This window comes from Mesoplodon mirus, assembly GCF_964341445.2.
Source record: "Mesoplodon mirus genome assembly, chromosome: 10".
Classification (NCBI taxonomy): Eukaryota; Metazoa; Chordata; class Mammalia; order Artiodactyla; family Ziphiidae; genus Mesoplodon; species Mesoplodon mirus.
The window spans coordinates 89,699-113,833 of record NC_138986.1 but is presented as its reverse complement, the minus strand read 5'-3'; the positions used below and the strand labels follow the sequence as shown (position 1 = coordinate 113,833).

The 24,135-nt window shown below is 40.6% G+C and overlaps 2 protein-coding genes across 14 annotated transcripts in view; one reads left to right on the top strand and one right to left on the bottom strand.

Annotated features, from left to right (window-relative positions):
• Positions 1-7,608, bottom strand: part of PSMB1 (proteasome 20S subunit beta 1) — a 17,799-nt gene extending 10,191 nt beyond the window's left edge. The window contains exons 1-3 of the mRNA XM_082633435.1: positions 7,437-7,608; positions 3,659-3,766; positions 515-596 (exon numbers count right to left, since the gene is read on the bottom strand). Of these exons, the coding sequence (XP_082489561.1) occupies positions 515-596; positions 3,659-3,766; positions 7,437-7,501 (255 nt within the window). The 5' untranslated portion in view covers positions 7,502-7,608. The remainder of the gene's footprint in view (positions 1-514; positions 597-3,658; positions 3,767-7,436) is intronic.
• Positions 7,598-24,135, top strand: TBP (TATA-box binding protein). 13 transcript variants are annotated; one of them, XM_082633429.1, is made up of 11 exons: positions 8,719-9,333; positions 9,830-9,866; positions 9,955-10,020; positions 11,237-11,334; positions 12,347-12,550; positions 14,977-15,368; positions 18,251-18,338; positions 20,080-20,171; positions 21,214-21,381; positions 22,581-22,675; positions 23,373-24,135. In XM_082633429.1, the coding sequence occupies exons 5-11, from the start codon at positions 12,497-12,499 to the stop codon at positions 23,450-23,452; spliced, it is 969 nt and encodes a 322-aa protein (XP_082489555.1). In that variant the 5' UTR covers positions 8,719-9,333; positions 9,830-9,866; positions 9,955-10,020; positions 11,237-11,334; positions 12,347-12,496; the 3' UTR covers positions 23,453-24,135. The 13 variants fall into 13 exon arrangements, with proteins under 13 accessions (XP_082489560.1, XP_082489554.1, XP_082489551.1 ...); XM_082633431.1 differs by lacking the exon at positions 9,830-9,866; XM_082633430.1 differs by lacking the exon at positions 9,955-10,020.

Sequence of the window (24,135 nt, the reverse complement as noted above, 5' to 3'; positions counted from 1 at the left end):
CAAATCTCCTTCCTCAGCTAGCTATTAACTAAAGCCTGTTGAGGGGCAGGTGACAATGGCGCAGGTTGTGCCTCTGGCCCAAACAGCTGGTTTGTCCCTTCTTCGCCTGCCCTTGCTAACAGTGCAGTGCTATTAAAGAGAGCATGTCAGCTGGCGGGGCTCCAGACCAAGCTTCGGCCTAAAAGCTTGCCTCCTCTGCAGAAATCGATTTGTTTCATTTCTGAGGGAAGAGTATCTTCAGAAGAAACCCCTCCCCGTCTGCCTCAAAAAAGGCAGATAATCCTTTACTTTATACTGTACATATATTTTAACAGGAGGAACTTGCTGTAGTTTCACATTATGCTACTTTGATGATGCTGCATTACCACTATCATTTCATTTCCAGGATAGATTAGTTTCACCTGCTAAACTAGCTCTTCTCCAGCTATTCTGAGCAAGTCATGATGTATGCTTAAAAGAATCTAAAGAACTGTTATTAGCTTTCAACAGTGTAGACATATACAAAAGCATCTACCTTTAGTCTTGCTTCAATAATCTTTGTCAGGGTAAGACAGTCCCCATGAAAACCGCTACATCCAATGACTGTTTTGTCTGTTCTGTACCAAAAAAAAAACACATTTCAGGAAACGGAGTTGGTTTGACAGTACAGGAAAACATGTCTTGGGTAATTTTAAATTGAAAACTCCCGTTCCCATTATTCACCAAATGGTAACGGGACAACTACTATTTAGTTAGCTCTTTTTGGGGGGAGGCGGGGGGTGGGGAGGTCCTGTATCCCAACATGTCACTCAAAAGAATAAATGAAACTATGAATGGACTAAGGAAAACATGACTGAATTTTTTTTACAACCTTAGGTTGAGGGCAGCCAATTTACATATGATACAACCCAATGTCCACACAGAAAAGCTTTATAAATTTTATTACATAAAAAATTAAAACTTCTATAAAAATACAATGAACAAAGTTTAAAAAAAAAAAAGAACCGAGAGCGCTGTTGCCCAGGTTCAATCCCTGGTCGGGGAACTGAGATCCCATAACCCGCTCGGCATAGCCAAAAAGAAAAAGAAAAAGAACTAAGGAAATATATTTGTAGTACATACAACCAAAGTCTAATTTTAATTTCCTTATTCTACAAAGGGTTCCTAAAAATATGAAAAGCATTAACAGCACAATGGCTCACGGGGATGCAATACACAGCATGGTGACTACAGTTAATAAGCCTGTGTTGCGTATTTAAAAGTTGCTAAGAGAGTAGATCTTAGAAGTTCTCATCACAAGGAAACAAATGCCATAACTATGTGTGGTAAAAGACATTAACCAGACTAATTGTGATCATTTTGTAATATATACAAATACAGAATCATTATGTTGTATACCTGAAACTATTATATGTCAATTATACCTCAATTTAAAAAAAAACACAATGGAACGATGGGTAACTTATATGAAAGTCACATAAAAAGAGACACAAGTCACCGTAAACATATAAAAGAACCTCCATGCCAATCAGAAATTCGTATCTAAATAAGAGACGATTTCAACCTATTAGACTAATAATGCCTAATGCTGGTGACGTAGTGGGAAATGTGTACTCTCAGATACTGGTAAAGAGTATACACTGATGCAAGTTTTTAGAAGGCTCGTTTGACAGTATCTAGTAGAAATTTAACTGCACACCATTTTCACTCAATAATTCCACTGCTAGAAATTCATCCAGTCAACATACTTATGCAAGTTTGCAAAGATATACTCTAGGTTCACTTGTGTGTAAGTATACATATTATTTTAATGGCTCTCCAAAACAAAACAAACAAAAACAACCCAAATGCCCACCAGAGAGAAACTGATAAAATTTTGGTACATCTATGTCTCAAAAATTAATTCCCAAGTCTTGACATGTATAAGGAAACACAAACCAATCTCATCAAGAGATAATCAGCAGAGGCCACATGATACCCTTCCTCTCAGAAATATAAGAATGACTCATACAAAACATCCTTGTCCAGCTGGGGAGACCACTGGCACGTCCAGGGGCATCACCAGCATTTCCTGATCTACCCCCATAACCAACCGCACTGCACTGAGCCTAAGACCCCCGATACACACAAGGCTTCACTGCCTATACTACTAAGAAGAGTTGACAGTACCAAGAGGGTAGGACAAAATCTGAGCTTAAAAATGCTTTCGCCAAATAGCCAGGTACATAAATGAAGAGGCGTTTTTATGCAAAGAATAAAGAGGAAATGTAAGTCTCAAACAGGTGGGCAAGAGGCAGACTTGGCTCTAGGTCAGCCCCAAAGGGCATGGGATCAGAGGCACGCAGGCAATTCAACTGCATGTAAGGTCTAGTGCAAAAGATGCGTGACAGGAACACAGGAAGTCATTAATGTTCTGTCTCTATATACGGGAAGAATTTCATTAAAAAAAAAAAAAAAGGGCATTCACTTAGGCAGCACACAAACTAAAACATTACAGAGATGAGCAGAATCTTGCACAAGGATAATATATATCAAATTACGTATTTAAATTTTATTTATGACGTTACTACTTTCAAATCATAAAAGTTACAACTTAGAAGAAAAAATTATAGCATGGGTACACTACCAATCGGAGAAGAGAAAGGGGTATCAAAAGACAGAAGTGGACAGAAAGGGAACTGGGAAGATGAAGACAAGTTTACTGTTCTTGAGGTTAAGATGTGGGCTAGGGCCTCCCTGGTGGCGCAGTGGTTGGGGGTCCGCCTGCCGATGCAGGGGATGCGGGTTCGTGCCCCGGTCTGGGAGGATCCCATATGCCGCGGAGCGGCTGGGCCCGTGAGCCATGGCTGCTGAGCCTGCGCGTCCGGAGCCTGTGCTCCGCAACGGGAGAGGCCACAACAGTGAGAGGCCCGCATACCACAAAAAAAAAAAAAAAAAAAAAAAAGATGTGGGCTAGCTCATGCCCTGCAGCACCGCAAGGCCCACCCAAAGGACCCGAACCTCATCAGTCCACTCCTGCTACAATTCAAGGTTAAGATGATCTTGTGGACTAACGTAGGCGTAACCACCACTTTTAACTGTGTCTAAAAATGTTAAATACAAACCACTGCTAACATGCAAGATGCATTTAGGTAATTTATGCAGGCTTTCTTCCCCTGTACACATGACTTTATATTCTTATGTTTTAGAAAAAATATAAGCACCCCATTAAAACTGTGAACCATGGATATAACTGCTTACGATATGGTTAAATTGAATGTTTCAGGTTATTTTCTTTTTTAAGGTGATTAAAAAAAATTCAACATATTAATGGATGCATAGAAGGATGAAAGTATGTATAATAAAGTAATAATAATAAAATACTGATAAGATCTAGGTGATAGTGTATGAGTGTTCACTACAAAATTATCCTACCTTTGTCGTATATTTGAAATTTTTCATAAGATGCTGAGGTAAAAAATATTTAAGTTACCAAAAGCACTGTTGGTACCTAGATATGGCAAATATCATGAAGACAACATACTGAATTATTAGAAAACAATTTCCTAACAAAAATGCAAGCTAAGCTCCAAACAGGCAATTTAAAAATTCATGAAACAAGTCATTTAGAAGTGAAATCTCCTGCAGTATTAAATCATCACAAGATGCTGAGAATGTGTCCTTAGAAATATTTACTTACAATCTGTAACATTTGGGGCTGTCCCGTGTGTGAATTGAAAACCCCTCACTCAATCGGGTGTCAGAAGCAACAATTGAAAAATCTTCTCCAGCAATTGCCAATACAGTACTGAGGGGAAAAGAAAGACAAAAAAGAAAATTCATGAATTCTTCTGAATGGTAATAACACCTTTCCCAAAATGAGAATGCTCCACAGCATGTATTGGGATAAAATATACTACATGTAAGCAAGTGCAGGATTCAGATGGAAGAGGAAAGATCGGGGAGAGGATCCCTGGCTACAGGTCATCTGGGAAAAAATATGAAGTACTCCGTAAAAGACACAAGCCTAAATCAGAGCAAAGGTTCCTTAGCAGAAGGTAACAGAAAAAAATCACTAAGTTATCACTATCATCAAACAGTTAATGTCTACCGATACTATAAGACAGCCAAAGGCCATGGCCCTGCCCGCCGTGGGGTGGGAGGGCAGTTAGGCGTAGACAGTGGTGCTACAACACAAACTATCTGAGCTCAGGGAAGAGAGGCTTAGTGTTTTTCTTCTCTTTTTAAAAATTTATTTATTTTTCTGTTTTTAAAAAATTTATATTCTCTTGCACATAAAAGTCATAAGCACGTACGTATAAATATATATATATTTTTGCTCATTTTAAGAAACTATCCCACTTTTTATTTTTTTAATTAATTTTTTTATACAGCAGGTTCTTATTAGTCAACCATTTTATACACATCAGTATATACATGTCAATCCCAATCTCCCAAATCATCACACACACCCCCCACCCCCGTAAGATTATTTTTGTATTTTTAATTTTTTGGCCACGCCAAGCGGCATGTGGTATCTTAGTTCCCTCACCAGGGATGGAAGCCCTGCCCCCTGCATTGGAAGTGCAGTCTTAACCACTGGACCTCCAGGGAAGTCCAAAAGGCTTAATGTTTTTCATTTCTTTATATCCAAGTCTTTATGTCTTGCACTCAGGAAGACAGCCAAATATCTGTTGGAAAATGGACCAACAAAGAACAAACTTTTCCCTTTGTGGCTGTGTGGTTCATGATAGCAGTTTAGTGGAGGCCTAGAGCATGAGCTCTAAAAGCAGACCGTCTGGGTTCTAAGTCTGGCTCTCCTGCTTAGCAGGTAATGAGATGGTGGGTAAGTTGCTTAACTTCTCAAGGCCTCAATGTCCTCATATGTGTATCAGAGATCATAACAGTAGCTATCTTATTTGGGCGTTAGAGGATAAAATGACTTAATAATTGTTAAGCCCTCATACCAGTGCCTGACACATAACTGGTCCTCCAGTAAGTGTTAGCTATGATCCTTGTGGCATAAGCATGGGCAGCAGAGTATGATCACTGAGAACCTGGGCTCTGGAGTTGCCCGAAACCCGTCCCTGCCACTTAACAGCTCTGTGACCTTGGACAAATCATCCAAGTTCAAGCTGATGATATCAGCAGCTGCTGTGTTAAAGGGTGGCTGTGAGAATTAGACGGCATGACCCACATAGAACACCCGCGCTGTGCCTCACAGAACATAAGTGCTCAGAAAACTTAGGCCATTATTCTTACCGAGGTGGGATGGCACTAAAACTCTCAAGTAGAAAAGGATGGTATTGCACATAACATGAACACTGAATAAAGGAAAACCGGTATCATTCAAATAAAACATTGAAACAACTTTTTCAGGTGTCCCTTTCTGTATATACAAGTGGAGTGGCATAAGGCTTATGTGATGGACAGATCCAACAGCAGAAAATCTCACATGGAAAAGCACAGATCTAGGAATTTTTGTGAGGAACCAAAGGTTATACAAGCAGAATGAGAAGAGTTCCTTCTGCAAAGTGGAGTTTTAAGGAGACTACTGTGACGATAACACTGTATGTGAAATAGGATGGAAACTCTTTCAACAAGACTAATGCAGTAGGAAGGTAGCAACGTGAACAGGAAGAAACAGGTAATATAAACACACGAACTGTACAGGTTTTTGTAACTACCAAAATGTGTTAGAAGCTGGAAGAGCCAATTTTGACATCCAAGATTTTAAACTCTGACAAGCAGCATGATGGCCTAATTATAAGCAGTGTAAATGAGAAGTGATTGAGAGGAATAATTTGTTTGCTTTTTGTTTTAATATCTTAAGTTATGGTGAGGGCAGAAAATCCAGGTGGAAAGTTGTATTTAAGAAGCCAGAATCGAGGGGCTCATGAAAGGTAAAACTGAAGAAACAGATCTGGGAGTATCTTCCCATAAATGAAACACGTGAGAGTACTCAGTGACAAATGTGAAGGCTAATCAGTTGGAGTTTAACCACATTTAGTCAGAATAGAAAAAGACATAGGACTAAGTCTTATTTTGTAGAAGCAAAGGCTGCCCAAGAGCCAGCAGGAGTAAATACTAAAGAAAAAGAAGGAAGACTGAGAAAAGGTAATTCAATAATGAGAAAGCCATAGCAACTAACTTTAGGGCAGTAATTGGGTTACAAAGGTTAAAAAGTGAGTAATGAACACTGAATACCTTTTAAGTCTTATATAGAATCTTCAACTGCCTCATGAAATGGGTCTATTAACGCATTTTGTGGTATAACTACTTCATTAGTTGTCATAGGAAATATTTAGAAGTGCAATAATAAAAGCATACATAAACTCCATGGCAACACAGCTATGGATTCAAATCCTGGGGCTCAACTTCACACCAGCTCTGTGACTTAAAAAATTTAACTTCTAAGGGCCCAGGCTCATTTGCAAAATTGAGGCATATACCATCTAACACTCAGTCATCATGAGGATTAAAAAAGATAACTGCTTTCAATTTACAAAATGCTTCTCTTTTGATTCTCCCCTCGCCAAAATATGAGTAGCTAAGAAAGACAAGGAAATCTGGGTTCAAGAAGTTGAGGGGTACCCAAAGACCACAATGCTCTTCAGTGGCAGAAACAAGGCTAAATTCATAGCCTTCCACCCTGTTTGCAACATACCGCAAAAATCTGCATTAAAATTTCAAATCCATAAGGACCTGATTAATTAACCTGGTTGCCTTAAAGGACCCTCTGTTTGTTCCAGTTGGGTGGGGATATTTTAAAGTACAAAGTTTGGTCGGTAAACTATAATCAGTGCTTAAATATACAGCTTTTCATTGTTAGGAGTCCTAAACAGAGTGTTTTTCCACAACCCCGATTCTTTTAGTGTACTATCAAGGAAAAGTATTATTTAAGATAAGGATGGTAACTATAAAAAAAAAGACAACTTGAATGCAACACGCAAGAATACAATATTCAAAGGTCCCCCTTCTGAGTATTTTTTTTCCTTAACTTACGCTAACCCTTAAAAATAAACACTTATCTATGAAACTAAGTCTGGCCGACTAATCCTACCCGCTATTTAAAATAACAGAAAATGATGAAGTAGTTTGATTTAGCTACAGACACAACTACACCTAACGACACGGCCAATCAATCCTCACTCTTTCATCTCAGATGCTCAACCTGCCCCTTGCCTGCTGGCGCGAGAAACACGTTCAGATAGTAAGGAAAGGTTAGGTCCATTTTTAAAGCTCTTCCAGAGCAGAGCCCAGATATCAATTTCTACCTCCTGTCCATGCAAACCTGCCCGTCCACATCGAGACCCAGTGACCGGACTGTAAGGTGAAGCCCTGAGGAACAAGATCGAACCGAGAAACCACGGAGAGGGAGGCCTGCGGCTGGCGGGGCAAAGCCGGGTAGCCATGCCGACAGCCTTAGGCAGGGACATGGGGGGAGAAAGAGGAAGCGGCGGCTCTGCGGGCTTTACCCTCCGTTGAAAGCGTAGGGCGAAAAGCGCAGCTGCAAAGGGCCCGCGGCGCTGTGAGGCTCCATGGCCGGGTCTCTGCCCGGACCCGAGTACGCGGCTACCGAGGACAACACCCCGCTGCTCCGCTCCTGCTGTCTCACGGCGAGATGGCGGCCCCTACCGGAAATGGCGCCACTTCCGGTTTAGCGGCGCTGCTTCCGGCCTCTCGGTATCACGCCGGTCGGTCATTGGTCCCAGAGGCAAGCGCCGTAGCCTTTCAGAGAGTAGCCGGCGCCCGCTCTTCCAAGAGAGCTGACAGCGAGGTAAAGGCTTTCTCTCCCAAGGAAACATTCGAAATCACTCTTGATGGATAAAAATTTTAAAGTCTGACCTTACAAAGAAATTGGCAAAACTATGGAGCAACGGAAGCTCGAAGACTCTATTGGAGCGTAAATTGGTACAGCAATATTTCGAACAGGGATTGGCATTACTCGGCATAGTTGAAAATACACACGCATCATGACCCAGCAGTTTCACGCCGAGGTATGTACCCTAGCCAGAAAGACGTGTAACAATGTTCATAAAACATTGTTCTTAATGGCCCCAAAGTGGAAATGAGCTAGATGTCCATAAACTGCAGAATAGATAAAGCAACTGAGGGATGTGTCACAGCAAAAAAATTAACCTACTTCAGCTGGAGCGAAGGCACATCAATCAACATGGATGAGTCTTCTAACGTTGAGCAAAAGAATACATACTATATACTTTAGGAGTACACAGTGAGTAGGAAGGGCCTGTGTGGCTGGGGACGGGTCGTGGTGCTGGCAGTACTGGTTGTCTTTACTTGATTTAATACCGTCTGTTAATCTGTATATGGGTTTATGTACTTCTTTATATGAATATTATATTTTACAATTTAAAAATGTTATGTAAAAAAGCAAGCAAGCAGCTGGGTAATATAGAATGGACTGTCTGATATATACATGCAATTCTGGAAGCAGAGAGGATTTTTGAAAAGTACTTTTTTAATTAAAACTTTCCCCATACTTTACTGTAAACAAAGGATTTTCTTTGATGGTTATGGACAGAGAAGTATTGTACTTATTCAAGTACTGGCCTGGATACAAAAATTCTGTAAAACATTTCCTATCCTTAAGGAGCTCACAACCTCATTGATTATATGAAGTACAAAGGAGGCAAATTAACAAGCATTACAACATGTAATTATGCCTAAATGAGCCATAGGAGAGGTACTCTGGGGTCCAACTACCTATAGTCTTTTTGTGACCAATGTGAAAATACTGCATAAGATGGTAGCAGCAGAATTAAAATATAATCGAATTTGTAAACCAGGTGTTTTTTTGTTTGTTTGTTTTTTATCATTCTACATGTTTGAGAATAGCTAACATGCTTACCATGTGCCAGGCACTGTTCATGCATTTCCTTAATCCATCTCACAATCCTTAGAGTACACGTGCTATTATTACTTCATCCTACAGACGAAGAAACTGAGGCGGAGAGGTCTGGTAACTTGCTCAATGTAACACCGCTAGTCGGTTTAAACAGTCAATATTTAAAAATCAATGTCTTGTCTACTACATCCAGCAACAACCAATCGTAAAATACTCTGGCAGGGTGGCCTCGCCCGGAAGGCAGAAGAGCTCCGCCCCGCCCCTTGTTTCCCTTAAGCCGAATACCCAGCAAATCACAGGAAGTGACGCAACGCCCACACTTCCCATGGCCCGCGCTCCACGGTGGGCAGACGGCCGAAGCCGAGGGCGGAACTGGCGGAAGTGACGTTAACAAAGCGAGCCAGGAGTTCTGTAGGGTCGGGAAGGGTCGCCGTAGCGGGCGCCTCGGCCGTTTGCGACTTAACTTCGTTTTCGCCGGCCGGTAGTTGTCTCTGCAGTGACTCCAGGTAACAGACCTTTTAGCTTTTCTCTGAGGTTTCGTGTAGAGGTGACCACTGCAGCGGGGCCCTGGGGTGATGGTGGGAGGAGGCGCGGAATGGACGGGGAGACCGCGCGGGGGCTGTTCCTCCCGCTCGTGCTGCCGCAGCTTCGGCCTGTACCGGCTGCCGACCCCAACGGGTGCCTTCCTCTGCCGTGGTTCGAAAGCGGCTTCCCATTGTACGAGCGTGGGGTGCAGGGTGCTGGGAGGGGCCTGGGACAGGACAGTCCCGCGCATCCAAGACGCGGAGTCTTTATGTCCTGCCATCCGTTAATTCTCCTCGATATTGAAAGGCAGATTCACCCTGGCCTGTGCCCACCTGTTTTGCTACCAGCAGTGGTGGTTTTGTAATAAAGTTGCGCTTGAGACTTTCTAACGTTTTGTCAGAGGTCGGAGAGTTCAGGCACGCTAGAGCGTTAAGATACAAATACACACCACTTTCCTTACGAGGTCTCCCTCCCTAGGGCCTGGACTGTGTGGTTTTCTCGTTTAAAACTCCAGGTAGGCGTCTCTGAAAAGATTATGCTTGATTGACATATGCAGTCACTAGAAGGCTATGCAGAATTAATTGAGTCTTTTCCCTTATCAGTGATTATCTCCAAAAAATACCGAATTTGACCAAAAAATGAGGAGATTCTGCAAACAACTCTCTTTTGTGAGGATAAGGTAGTGCGGTAATAGTTGTGCGGTTTTAATGACACAGGGGAGGAAAGATGGTCAGTTCCACCACTGGGAGTGAGAGATGAGCTCTGAAAATGGTAACATGAGGCCTCAACCTAGTTCCACAGATTTCTTCTCTAGACTTAGTTTGTAAACAGGGGTCTGGGAGCCACCGGTTTCTGGATAATCTGTGGTCATATTAATGAGTGGTTTAAATCCTGCCCTCATTAGCTCTTGCCTGAACCACAGCAGTGAGTCTTAAACCGAACTTCCAGCCTCCAGGTTTATCTCTTGGAGTTCATCCACACTCTTGCCAAAGTAGATCTACTCATGGTGCACTTCAGAACCTTGTCACTGCCCATATTGCTTATGTAATAATGACTTAAAATTCTGATAATGTGACCCCACTTATATTTGCTGTCTCATCCCCTGCAGGAACGTTCCATGCAGTCATGCTAAATTTGTTGCTTGCATACTGCATGCTCTTTCAGTGTTTGTCTCTTTCTGCTTGATCTTTCTTCTGCCTGAAATGCTGAATGTAAATTCCTTCTCACCTTGCTAGACCCAAGTCATATGGTCCCTGCTTTATGAAACATACTCTTCAGAACACTTAGCAGTTATATTGTCTTCTTTTGTGTAGCATGTATGCATTCATTCGTGATCACATACTATATGCCAGGCCCTGTACTAAGTACAGAGATTACAAAGACATATATTGCTGATTTCTTCACTCAAGGGGCTTAGCATAGTGCATATCTGCTATTATAGCACTTAAGTTTTGCAGTGATTATTTACAAACCCTTCAAATTGAACTCTTTGATGCCAGGGATCAAATGCCTCTTCATTTTTATATTTGCAGCACCTCTGTTGTTGTAAGAGGGTAACAATGTCTGAAAGAGCATAATTTTCTTATATGTCTGATGTTTTCTGAAGCAGAGTTTTCTCTTTTTTTTGGTCTGTTTTCCATTGATGAATATGTAGGATATATAGTCTTTGGAGTCCTTTGTCCTTTCAAAGTCATTATCAGATTCTTTCTGAGTGCTTATTTTGTACCAGTACATGCTTGAGTTACATGTGTGTCTTTGACGTATAACTTGTAACTTTAAGATCTGTAAGTTCTGTGTGAGACTATCTTATTAGATGGTAATGTTTAAACTGAAATCTAATAATAATAGCTAACATTTATCCTGTGCTTACTGTGTGATAATTAGATGCTGTTCTTGAGGTGTTAATCAGTCCTGTTTGAATCGGTCAGTTCTCACAGCAACCCTGAGCACGGTAGGAGTCCATCTGAACTAAACAATAAAAGGTAGTTCATCAGTCACTCGGTTCTTTTGACTAAAAGAAATTTCAAACGTGTAGCCAGTAAAGACATGATTTAAGGAAAGCCACATACAGGCATAGTTTGTATTTATGTGTTCTGAAGAAGTAAAATTATTACATATATAAAAACATGATGTTTATTTTTATGTCTGTACGGTTTCTATCACAGTGTTTTATTTAAAGTAGTTGCTCAATAAATGAGCACACTAAAGTGTATTGGATCCAATTCAAAATTTATTAAACTTAATGCCCAAGACATTGTAGAGGATAGAATGCTGAATGGAATATTTTAAAACTTGAATTTAGCCTAATAGCACTGTGTATACAATGCATAATAAATATTTCTACTCAGATATGACAGGTTCCTTAGGAATTTGTTTTCCCTGGGTGTTTTTCCCCAAAAGTTTTTAATGCTGATTATGTACCTTAATTTTAACATTATAAGACTATAAATTAAAGAGGGAGGGGATATGGGAACATATATATATGTATAACTGATTCATTTTGTTATAAAGCAGAAACTAACACACCATTGTTAAGCAATTATACTCCAATAAAGATGTAAAAAAATAATATATATGCTATTTATTATATATTGTATTATGTTTACTAATTACATTTATTATATTATAATTACATTATAATTAAGGTAGCGTTTTGTTTTAGAGAGACAAAACAACCAGTGGAATAGGAAGCCTCTTAAAATTAGATTCAAGAGCTTAAGGGAATTGAGATTAAAATAAAATTCAAGAAAAAAAAAGACTATAAATTAAACACATAAAAAAACAATTTTTGTCCTGTTGGCAATTTTGCATGCAGTCACAGGAAATGTGGAAGGAATAGGATTTCAGCTTTGTAAGGTAAAAAGAAATATATTCCAAAATAGTTTCGTTGGTTTTTTTCATTCTTTGTTTGTTTTTTGTTTAACCATGAAACTGGTTTATAAGACTGTATAGCTTACCTGTATTCTTACATTAAACTTCAAACTTTTTTCAAAGCAGCATCACTGTTTCTTGGTGTGCATGAAGATAACCCAGAGAGCTGAGGAAGCCGCTAAGAGTGTGCTGGGGATGCTCTAGGAAAAGACTGAATGCTGAGGTGATTCCCAGTCCAAAGGTTTTTGATTTGCCAAGAAGAAAGTGAACCTCATGGATCAGAACAACAGCCTCCCACCTTATGCCCAGGGCCTGGCCTCCCCTCAGGTAATACAACTGGAGGGAGGGTACACGTAGGACAGAATCTGCATTGTTAGAGACAGTGTAAAAGGGAAGCAAGGGAATTTAACCATCTGTTGTTGAAAATGGATTTATATTTTTTAAGCCTCCTTTATTTCATTGAGAAGTTCTGTTAGGCTTTGAATAAGCATGATAGTGTTTGATTTGGGGAGTTTGTTTGGAAGCTGAAATGTGTATTTGTAAAACTTAATCTTTTTTTTTTTTTTTTTTTTTTTTTTTTTGCGGTATGCGGGCCTCTCACTGTTGTGGCCTCTCCCGTTGTGGAGCACAGGCTCCGGATGCGCAGGCCCAGCGGCCATGGCTCACGGGCCCAGCCGCTCCGCGGCATATGGGATCCTCCCAGACCGGGGCACGAACCCGTATCCCCTGCATCGGCAGGCGGACTCTCAACCACTGCGCCACCAGGGAGGCCCTAAAACTTAATCTTTTGATAAGCACTTATGAAAGTGGTCTGAGTGATTATAGGGTGTTTGACTTTGGAGATAACTCTAACCAAATTATTTTCTAGTTTTATCTTTTCATTTTTATGTTTAAGGTTCCAAATAATGTAGCTACTTTTAAATTTTTTAAATAACTTCTGTTGAAGTGTAGTTTACATACTTAAATAAAAACGCTCTTTTTTCTTTAAGATTTAATTTTATTTATTTTTGGCTGCGTTGGGTCTTTGCTGCTGCGCGCTGGCTTTGTCTAGTTGCGGCGAGCGGGGGCTACTCTTCGTTGTGGTGCGCGGGCTTCTTCTTGTGGTGGCTTCTCTTGTTGCAGAGCACGGGCTCTAGGTGTGTGGGCTTCAGTAGTTGTGGCACGCGGGCCCTAGAGCGCAGGCTCAGTAGTTGTGGCGCACGGGCTTCGCTACTCCGCAGCGTGTAGGATCTTCCCAGACCAGGGATTGAACCCGTTTCCCCTGCATTGGCAGGTGGATTCTTATCCACTGTGCCACCAGGACGTCCAAAAACACCCATTTTAAGTATGTGTTTTGATAAGTGTATGCACCTGTGAAAGTTATAGAACATTTCAGTCACCCTAAAAATCCCTTCCTGCCCCTTTGCAGTCACTCCCCTAGCTCCAGGCAGCTACTGATCTGCTTTCCAGAGTTAGAGATAGTTTTGCCTACTCTGGAATATCATGCAAATGGCATCATACCAGTATATGCTTTTTTTGTGTCTGTCTTCTTTGTATATCAGCAAGTTCCTTTTTATCACCAAGTAGCCCTCTGTTGTATGGGTGTACGACAGTTTGTCCATTTTCCAGTTGCTGACATTAGGGTTGTTTCCAGGTTGGGGCCATTGTGAATAAAGGTGCTGTACGTTTGTGTACATTTCTCCGTGTCTGCTATGTTTTTGTTTCTCTTGGGTGAGTACTCAGGAGTGGGATTGCTGGGTCATTGTGTAAGTGCATGTTTAACTTTATAAGAAAGCATGTTCTGAAGTTCTGCCAGCGACATGTGGGAGTTCTAGTTGCTCCACATCCTCACCAGCCCTTGGGTTTTTACTTCAGCCATTCTAGCAGTACAGGCATTTTCCTGTCGACTTATGATCTTGAACATCTTGTCAAGTGCTTATTAGCTATTTATAGATCTTCATTTGTAAAATGTCCTTCACATCTTTTGCCCATTCTTTATTGGTCTATTTTTTCATCTTTTATTGAGTTTTGATTGTTCTTTATGTAGTCTGGATATGAGTTCTTTCTCAGATATATGTATGGTAGATGTTTTCTCGTAGTCTGTGGCTTAATTTTTAATTTCCTTTTTTAAAAATATTTATTTATTTTTTTTTTGGGCTGCGTAGGGTCTTAGTTGTGCCACATGGGATCTTTCATCGCGGCACGTGGGCTTCTCTCTAGTTGTGGTGCACAGTATCCAGAGCGCATGGGCTCTGTAGTTGCGGCACTCAGGCTCTCCAGTTGTGGCACATGGGCTTAGTTGCCCTGCAGCCTGTGGGATCTTAGTTCCCTGACCAGGGATTGAACCGGCGTCCCCTGTATTGCAGGACAGGTCCTTAACCACTGGACCACCAGGGAAGTCCCAAGTTTTAATTTTCTTAATGGTATCTTTCAAAGAGTAGAGGTTCTCGATTTTTTCTAAGTCTTAGAGCATTGTTATCCTCTAGAGCCTGAAGGGTTAAGGAGCTTCCTTAAATTCTCACGTGTTGTAAGTAGCAGAGTTGGATTTCACAGCCAGGTCTGCTTCCACTCCCTAAGCTCTTACCTACTGTGTTATGCTGAAGAAGAAGGTGATGTGTGTAAGAAGAGCAAGTTCCTCGCCGTTACTGCTAAGTAACCCCATCTGTGCTCGGAAGGTGCCTGTCTTTGCAAATCTCACCTGCTGCTCTACCAGCCAAGTCCCACAGACACTCACAGCAGCCAGCCTAACCCGCTGTCCTCCTAACTTCCCGCAGGGCGCCATGACTCCTGGGATCCCTATCTTTAGTCCGATGATGCCGTATGGCACAGGACTGACTCCGCAGCCTATTCAGAGCACCAACAGTCTGTCTGTTTTGGAAGAACAGCAGCGGCAGCAGCAGCAGCAGCAGCAGCAGCAGCAGCAGCAGCAGCAGCAGCAGCAGCAGCAGCAGGCGGCGGCGGCGGCGGCGGCCGTTCAGCAGTCGACCTCCCAGCAGGCAACCCAGGGGGCCTCCGGCCAGACACCACAGCTTTTCCACCCACAGACTCTTACGACCGCACCCTTGCCGGGCACCACTCCCCTGTATCCCTCCCCCATGACTCCCATGACCCCCATTACCCCTGCCACGCCAGCCTCGGAGAGCTCTGGGATTGTGCCGCAGCTGCAGTGAGTACTTGCTGTATGTCCTTTCCCTGCCCTGGAGGCGCCTCCTGGAGCTGTGCTGCTGTCCTTTGTTCTCAGGTGGATTGATTGATTTGTGTGGCACTGATGGTGATCATGCATCAAAACTCGCTTTAAACAGAAAAGGCAGGCTGCCTCAGTGAGTCAGTGCCCCCAGTAAAAGGCTCCCATGACGCCTTCAGAAATTTAGTAGCTGTGCTTATATGTTTGGGCCAATGAAGTCCAACTTAGACTGCATCATTGTTGCTATAGACATTTCGCTGTGGCTGATTTACCAAATGAAGCTTTATGTAGCCTCCTTCCCTTGTGGTATTTTTAGTCTTTGGGAAGATTAATTACTTAGTCACGGAATCATTATAGTTCACAGTGGTCCTTGTTTTCCTTCATTGCTTATTGTAAGGGCTGCATGTAAATTTTTGAAGAGCTGTGCCCTTCCCGCAAGCTGAGGATGGCTGTTCTTGTCCTAAATGTATTTTTCTATCTAATTGAATTAGGTCCTGTATGTCACAGAACTGGGGGGTAGGGGACGGGTAGGGAAAATTTCTCCTGCCTGAAAAACAAACAAATATTCTTAAATATCTGTCACCGAGAAGTATATAGCTTTTGCCTTTAGGAAGTTCATGGCCATATCAGGGGTTATCTGTAACAACTATGTTACCCAGTTTTCTTGTAAGTCATTCCTGATCATTTTTAGAACTAAGTAATGTTTAACCATGGATCCTGACTGTTATCCAGTGACCTAAATCTTGCCTTGGGTGTTTGTTTGATCTGAAACAATTTAAAAAACAAAATAATTTTTAACTTAATGATTTTAGAAGGATAAGCACTTGTTAGTTCACCTCTATAAACACCATACCCTATTGTCTTGCACACTTACCTGGCTCTTATGTGCATTTAAGTTTGCACCTTTGGTTTAAATCGTAAATTCTACCCAGTTCAGATGGGGTGTTTGTTTCTTGCCAACACCATAATATTTCTGATATTCCACAAAGCGTCCCAGAAAATTCACAAGATTGTAGAAATTAAACAACATACTTTTATTTTCTTAATTTGTTTCTGTTATGAACTTATTTATTTATATTTTTGGCTGCATTGGGTCTTCGTTGCTGCGTGCGGCAAGCAGGGGCTACTCTTCTTTGCCGTGCATGGGCTCAGTAGTTGTGGCTCCTGGGCTCTAGAGCGCAGGCTCAGTAGTTGTGGTGCATGGGCTTAGTTGCTCCATGGCCTGTGGGATCTTCCTGAACCAGGGCTCGAACCCGTGTCCCTTGCCTTGGCAGGCGGATTCTTAACCTCTGCGCCACCAGGGAAGTCCAAATAACGCACTTTTAAACAGCCAATGGATTGAAGATCACAGGGGCAGTTAGAAAATACTTAGAGACAAATAAAAACAAAAATACAACATACTAAAACATGTGGGATGCAGCAAATGTGGTGCTATAGGTGAAATTTATACCTATAAATGATCACATTATAAAACAAGAGGGCTTCCCTGGTGGCGCAGTGGTTGAGAATCTGCCTGCCAATGCAGGGGGCACGGGTTCGAGCCCTGGTCTGGGAAGATCCTACATGCCACGGAGCAACTAGGCCCGTGAGCCACAACTGCTGAGCCTGCGCGTCTGGAGCTTGTGCTTCACAACAAGAGAGGCCGCGACAGTGAGAGGCCCACGCACCGCGATGAAGAGTGGCCCCCGCTCACCGCAACAAGAGAAAGCCCCCGCACAGAAACAAAGACCCAACACAGCCAAAAATAAATAAAACAAACAAACAAAAATATTTCAGATCAATGACTTAACGTTACAACTGAAAAAAGAACAAACTAATCCCAAAGCTAGCAGAAGGAAGGAAATAGTAAAGATTAGGGCAGAGATAAATGAAATAGAGAAAAGAAAAACAGTAGAGAAAATCAATGAAACAAAAGGTTGGTTCTTTGAAAAAAATCAACAAATGTTTAGTTAGACTAACAAAAAAAGGGAAGACTCAAATTACTAAAATCAGAAAAGGAAGTAGGGATGTTACTACCAATTCTACAGAAATAAAATAGATTATAAGAAAGTTCTGTGAACTTGTGTATGTAAAATTGATTGGAAGGAAATAGGTGATGTAGAAATGCGAACGTTGAGCTGATCATCCTAACTGGCGTTACAACTGTATTCAAGAAGACACCCACCCTCTTTTCAACCTAATTATGAGCCATCAAGTTTTCAAAGGTATTGCATTTTGACAGTGCAAAAAAAAGACCCAGAAGCAGCCATGAGCTGGAACAGTTGGAGATGTATTTGCAATCTGGGATCAGTATTCACAAGAGAGTGATGTTACAACTCATTTATAAGTTATTTATAAAATTATATAAGAATATTAAAAAATGAAATATGTTCATTGGACCCAGGTAATAAATGGTGATGTTTGTTTTTCTTGACTTACTGAGGGTTAATCAGAGGAAAAAGCTGGTTTTCTTCCTTTGTCAAAGATAATTGAACTCTTGTTCTTCCAAAAGATACTTATTTTGAGAGAAGTGAGAAAGTCATACCTCACTTAGGAGCCATGTGTATACAGAGCAAGTTACCCCCATTTAAGCCTCAGCTTCTTCATCTGAAAATGGCAGTATTAATAGCTATTACTTCATAGTGCATTGTAAGTATTAAGTGAGATTATCTTTGTAAAATGTTGGCATGGTGTCTGGTACTTGTTTAAACACTTAATAAATGTCAGCAATTTTTTAAAATTTTAATTTAAAAAATTAAGATAGTTTAAGTTAATTTAATCTCATTAAATTTCATTAAATTAGTTCTAATGAAAGAATACGACTTCTAAGTAATCATCTAACACTAACAGTAAATAATCATGTTTTCTTTTCTAATTTCTTACAGAAATATTGTATCCACAGTGAATCTTGGCTGTAAACTTGACCTAAAGACCATTGCACTTCGTGCCCGGAATGCTGAATATAATCCCAAGGTCAGAACAATTTTAATATATTTCAGACTATAATAATACAGAATTTTCTTCCAAAGGTCTCTAGATCAAAAAGAATATGTTGTGTTTAAGTTTGTTGACACCAGCAAAACAAGGATTTAAAGCAAAATATGCAGCATTTTTATTGAATAGCTGCCAAGTAAGAGACTCTAGGAATACAGCAGTCCACAAGATAAAGTTTGACATATCCATTGTGAGGGGATCATGTGAAGTTACAGAAGAAAATATATAGTATGATCCCATTTATGTTTTGAAAACTATATAGAACAGAATGCCATGCTACCTGGAATTTACTTCAGAATAGTCCAGTTGGAGAATTGGGAAAGGGGCATATGGATGAAACAAGATTAGCCAAAAGTTAATAATTGTTAAAGTTGGATAATAAGTACAAGACGTTTATTATATTTTCTACCTTTGTATAACTGCCGATTTTTTAATAATAAAAAGATTAAGGGAAAAATACCTACAAGTTTTCTGATTTTAAGATACCAGCCTAGGGCTTCCTTGGTGGCGCAGTGGTTAAGCATCCCCCTGCCAGTGCAGGGGACATGGGTTCGATCCCTGCTCTGGGAAGATCCCACATGCCGCGGAGCAACTAAGCCCGTGCACCACAGCTACTGAGCCTGCGCTCTAGAGCCCATGAGCCACAACTACTGAGGCCCGCACGCCTAGAGCCCGTGCTGTGCAACAAGAGAAGCCACCGCAATGAGAAGCCCGTGCACCGCAACGAAGAGTAGCCCCCGCTCGCCGCAACTAGAGAAAGCCCGTGCACAGCAATGAAGACCCAATGCAGCCAAAAATAAATAAATAAAATAAATAAATTTATTAAAAAAAAAACAGCCTAATGCATATGGCAAGTCCCTATGAATATAGCATTATAAGAATTAATCTTTTGTCATAATTTTATTAAGTTGAATACATGATTTTACATAATTTTTTCTAATGAAATTATATTAGTTATCCAAGCAATAAAACCAGTAGAGGGAATTTAGGAAATGCAAAATAATTAGGCATTTCCTGGGACTTGTATAAACTAGAATATAATGCTAGCATTTTTACGTGGTGGTAAAATCAGAAGACATATAGTAGTTTTTAAACTAAAATTGTGAAAGCAATCTAATCTGTCAGAGTGATCTTGATTAGAAATAATATGAATTTTTTCATGTGTAATTAGATAGCAGATATTAAAATTTCAGTTATTTTGAAACTAATTTTTTGCTTTATATCATGTAACCTAGTCACTGAGGCCATTACATTTATATAAATGCCGATCCACCAATTCAGTTTCTAAAAGTCTATTGGAAACAGGAGGTAACATCACTATGCGTTGATATGCTTGTAATTTGATTTATTAATTCCTTCTGGAGGTGGAAAAGGTTTATCAGTAGATTTGCCTAAAAAAAATTAATAAAACAAAATTTATAGTTAAAGATATTTTTGCAAATATTCCTTGTCTTCACTTGTTGGGATGTGTATGACAGAACACAGATCTTGGTCCAACCGCCTTAGCAGTCACAACTTGTGTGTTTGCTCCGTATGCAAAAGACGTGTGGCACATGGTGATGTAAGGGAGCCCTGTACGGAAACACATGACAGATATCTTGATAACTTTCTAAGTACCAGGTCCTTCTTACTATTTGGGGTGTTTTTTCTCATTGTCTAGTTCTGACAGAAGTCAGCAGTCTGGTATGACATCATTAACTATTGTCTCTGGCTGTTTTAGCGGTTTGCTGCTGTAATCATGAGAATAAGAGAGCCCCGGACCACTGCACTGATATTCAGTTCTGGGAAGATGGTGTGCACAGGAGCCAAGAGGTGGGTTTAAAGGAGTTCATTGTCCTGGTCTGTATGTTACGAAAGAAATGGCTGTGTCATGGTTTCTAGGTGTTAGGCTAATACTTTAATAAAATGTTATTGTTGCTTTCTTATTAAAATAGTTGATTCTCATCACTTTTAGACAGCAGTAACTTCATTTTCTTAAAATCAGGCATTAGTTTAGGGTGTATGCTATCACCTTATTTCCATACAGTTCAGCATGTATGCATGCCTCATTTTTGTCATTCATGACCCTGCACTTGAGAGCCTCTTGTTGACGATGATACTGCTCTCATTATGCTTTTGTTCCATGAGCCCTGCCCTGCTAAGTCATAGTTTTGTCCAAGAGATGACTTCTAGGAATGGATAAAGAAAGACTTGACATAAAAGAGGAATTAGTGTATGCATTCTTTGAGTATAAGTCTCATCATTGTTTTCCTATCCAAATAAAGCTTGTTAGTTTTCATCTCAGTAGAAATTTGTGAGCTAAAATACAATAATATTAATGATAATGGTGATGATGATATTATGTTTCACATGTATAAAATCTAGGGCTGTCGGGACTTCTCTGGTAGTCCAGTGGCTTAAGACTCTGTGCTCCCAATGCAGGCGGCCCGGGTTCGATCCCTGGTCAGGGAATTAAGTCCCACACGCGGCAACTAAGAGTTTGCATGCCACAAAGATTCCACATGCTGCAACTAAAGATCCCGCGTGCTGCAATGAGGATCCCGTGTGCTGCAACTAAGACCCGGCACAGCCAAATAAATAAATAACTTTTTTTTTTTTTTTAAATCTAGGGCTATCAGTAATTTGGTGAATTGAAGAGGGATTCATTTTGGTAGGCCTAAGCTTTCTGTCAAGGACACGGGAATACTTTGTACATAAAACTCTTAATGTCTGTTGAGCTTTTCTTTATTGGAAGGGGTGACCACTTTATACTTAATAAAATATCTTTCCTAATTTGGACTTCTTATAAGCTTTTCATCTAAATAATTATTTTAGCTGCCTTTGAGTATGAATATTTCACTTTTTCTTTCCCTAGTGAAGAACAGTCCAGACTAGCAGCAAGAAAATATGCCAGGGTTGTACAGAAGTTGGGTTTTCCAGCTAAGTTCTTGGACTTCAAGATTCAGAACATGGTGGGGAGCTGTGACGTGAAGTTCCCTATAAGGTTAGAAGGCCTTGTGCTTACCCACCAACAGTTCAGTAGGTGAGTCTGAAATGGATTGTGATTGTTTTTGGCAACAATTAATTTATAATCTATTTAAACATTGTTCATGATAAAACATGTGCAAACTAATTAGTATGTAAGAACAAATGATATACTTATAGGTATATTTATCGTTGAAGTTTCTTCCTGATGTCTTTGGTAACACCTATTCTCTCCAGCCTCCTTCATTTCGCTTAACGACACCCAAAACTCCCCTTTACTGGGATGAAATTGATTCCCTTCTGTATGTTTTATTATTTTATTGCTCACTAAATACATTTTAAATACATGAACAAAGTCCACAACTTCTTGTATCAATTTTTTCCCCAGTTGTTTGAATCTTTTGTGCTAGTCAACATTTATTTTCCCTGCTACTTCCTGATGAAGACTTAGAAGGCAGGTGGTCCCTGCCCACCTCTCCAGCCTCTCTGCTCATAGCACCCCCAAGGCTTATCATGCCCTTATTGCACAAGGGCCCTTGCACATCCCACTTTTATACCTGGCACACTCTTATTTCACTTTTCACCTAGGAAAGTCCCACTGGCATTTCACATATCCACCCCAGCATCTCTTCCTCAGGGAAGCCTATCTTGAATTTTCCACTAGGTTAAACACAGTCACACATCCTAACTGTTTTCAATCTCTCTAACTAAGAAAATGAAATTACTAGGATTAGAATAAAACATACCAATAGTGCATTTAGTCAGACAACATAGTCAGGGAAAGATTCAGTCTCCAACTAGTATCTTTTCAGTCACTTTGGTTAAATTGCCTGAACAAAGTTAACAGCTAGAGATATTTCAGTTTAAGGAGATGAGATGTGAATGATTAGAAGGTAAACTGTGTGACTGTCAGATCTTATAAATAAATGATTATTGGGCTCTTGTAAGTCGGTGTAAACTTGTCCAGAATGAAACTTGATAAAGGTCAGAGACTATAGAACATAGTTATAAAGCTCTTGTTCTTATGTCAGGAAATCCAGATTCATTAGAAATAGAGTTAGTTGGTCTTCATGTGCCAGTTACAAGTTGGCCTCCCTGGCCTTGAGCACTCTCCCCTGTGATGCTCCTTAAGAACTGGGCTTCACCTCCTCATCAGTTTGCTGCTTACCCAGTACTTTCCCTTGTTCAGGTCCCCGTTTTTTCTAAAGGCATGAGTAGCTGTTAATTTCTAAACTGTTTTTGCCATTTTCCTTCTAGTTATGAGCCAGAGTTATTTCCTGGTTTAATCTACAGAATGATCAAACCAAGAATTGTTCTCCTTATTTTTGTTTCTGGAAAAGTTGTATTAACAGGTAAGTTGCAACAGGAAGTAGTGTTCGAAGTTTTGAAAGTGTGAAGAATGGCATTTTCTCAGTGCTGAGAAGTAATATCGCAGTGTCGGGACAGTTGACTGGTGACTTGTACAGCAGCTTTGCCCCTTTTTTCTCTTCCCCTGACCCTGACACTCTGATGGGGAACACACCCACCAGAGGGAGTGAGCCAAGGGAAGTCAGAGCGCAGCCCGGCTGCTTCTCCAGCTGAAGCATGACCTTGGTGGGGGAGGGGGAGGGGGGCATTACATTGCATAACAGGTGGCGTTTTAAGTTGGGTACCATTGTCTAAAACTTTGGGGTTCATCACCATTATCATTTTGCGACAACAAAGGAAGATTCAAAAGAGCTTGTTTGAAGGCAGCAATTGGGAGAATAAGATTCAGCCACTCTCACTGCTGCCCTGCTGGGTTCTGACCCAGTCCAGAGACCAGCACCAGTCACGTGGGCAGACTGCGGAAGGAGGCTGGAGTCACCTGGGGCGCTACTTTTGTAATTTTTTTAAAAAGCCAACTTAAAAAAACACCACCTTAAAAACAAAAATAGGATTATGACAAGGGTCCATCGTTAATGTTTTAATGCATCTGTCTTACTAGGTGTGGAGAGAATTGTGCTTGTGGTTTTATGTTAAGAAATGCCGTTTTTTCAGACTCTTCTCTACTCCACCTTGTCTTCATAGGTGCTAAAGTCAGAGCAGAAATTTATGAAGCCTTTGAGAACATCTACCCTATTCTAAAGGGTTTCAGGAAGACAACGTAATGGCTGTCATGTACTCCTGCCTCCCCCACCCACTTGTTTTATTAAAACAAATCAGTTCTGGTACATTTAGTGGTGTTGTGGATGGCCCCATGTGATGAGAGGATGGATGTCTGGTTGTAGGTTGCAGCACGAGGTGAAGCTCTCCTGCATGTGTACCCCGTAGGGATACCAGAGAGGGGGTATTATTTCTGCACAGAGAACACCGAAGTGTTACTGTAAGTTGCTCGAACTGTGCTGCTATTTGGGCAGCGCTGCCCGTTTATTTATATTTAGATTTTAAACACTTACTGCTGTTGACAAGTTGGTTTAAGGGACAAAACTTTTAAGTGTTAAAGCCACCTCAACAATCCATTGGACTTTATTTTGTTTAATTTCTTCCCCATAAACCACAGTTTTTATATTTCTACCAGAAAAGTAAAAATCTTTTTTAAAAGTGTTGTTTTCTAATTTGTAACTCCTATGGGTTATTTTTGTGCCACATTCCACCTTTTCAGTATTGCAGGACAGAATAGAAATGTATTAATGAAAACAAATGGCTGTACATATTTTTCTTCCTTCAGAGTACTCTGTACATTAAATGCTGTTTATAAAAGTGTTAGATTGATGTTATAAATGAAACTTTGTAAGATTCATGTGATCATACTGTTTAAAAAGTTGTATTTTAGATATAATGCCTGAAACCA

Coding starts and splice junctions, on each gene's coding strand:
- TBP (XM_082633425.1), top strand. CDS start 12,497: ATGGATCAGAACAACAGCCTCCCACCTTATGCCCAGGGCCTGGCCTCC. Junction 20,172..21,213: donor GTGTGCACAGGAGCCAAGAG/GTGGGTTTAAAG, acceptor TTCTTTCCCTAG/TGAAGAACAGTCCAGACTAG. Junction 21,382..22,580: donor ACCCACCAACAGTTCAGTAG/GTGAGTCTGAAA, acceptor TTTTCCTTCTAG/TTATGAGCCAGAGTTATTTC.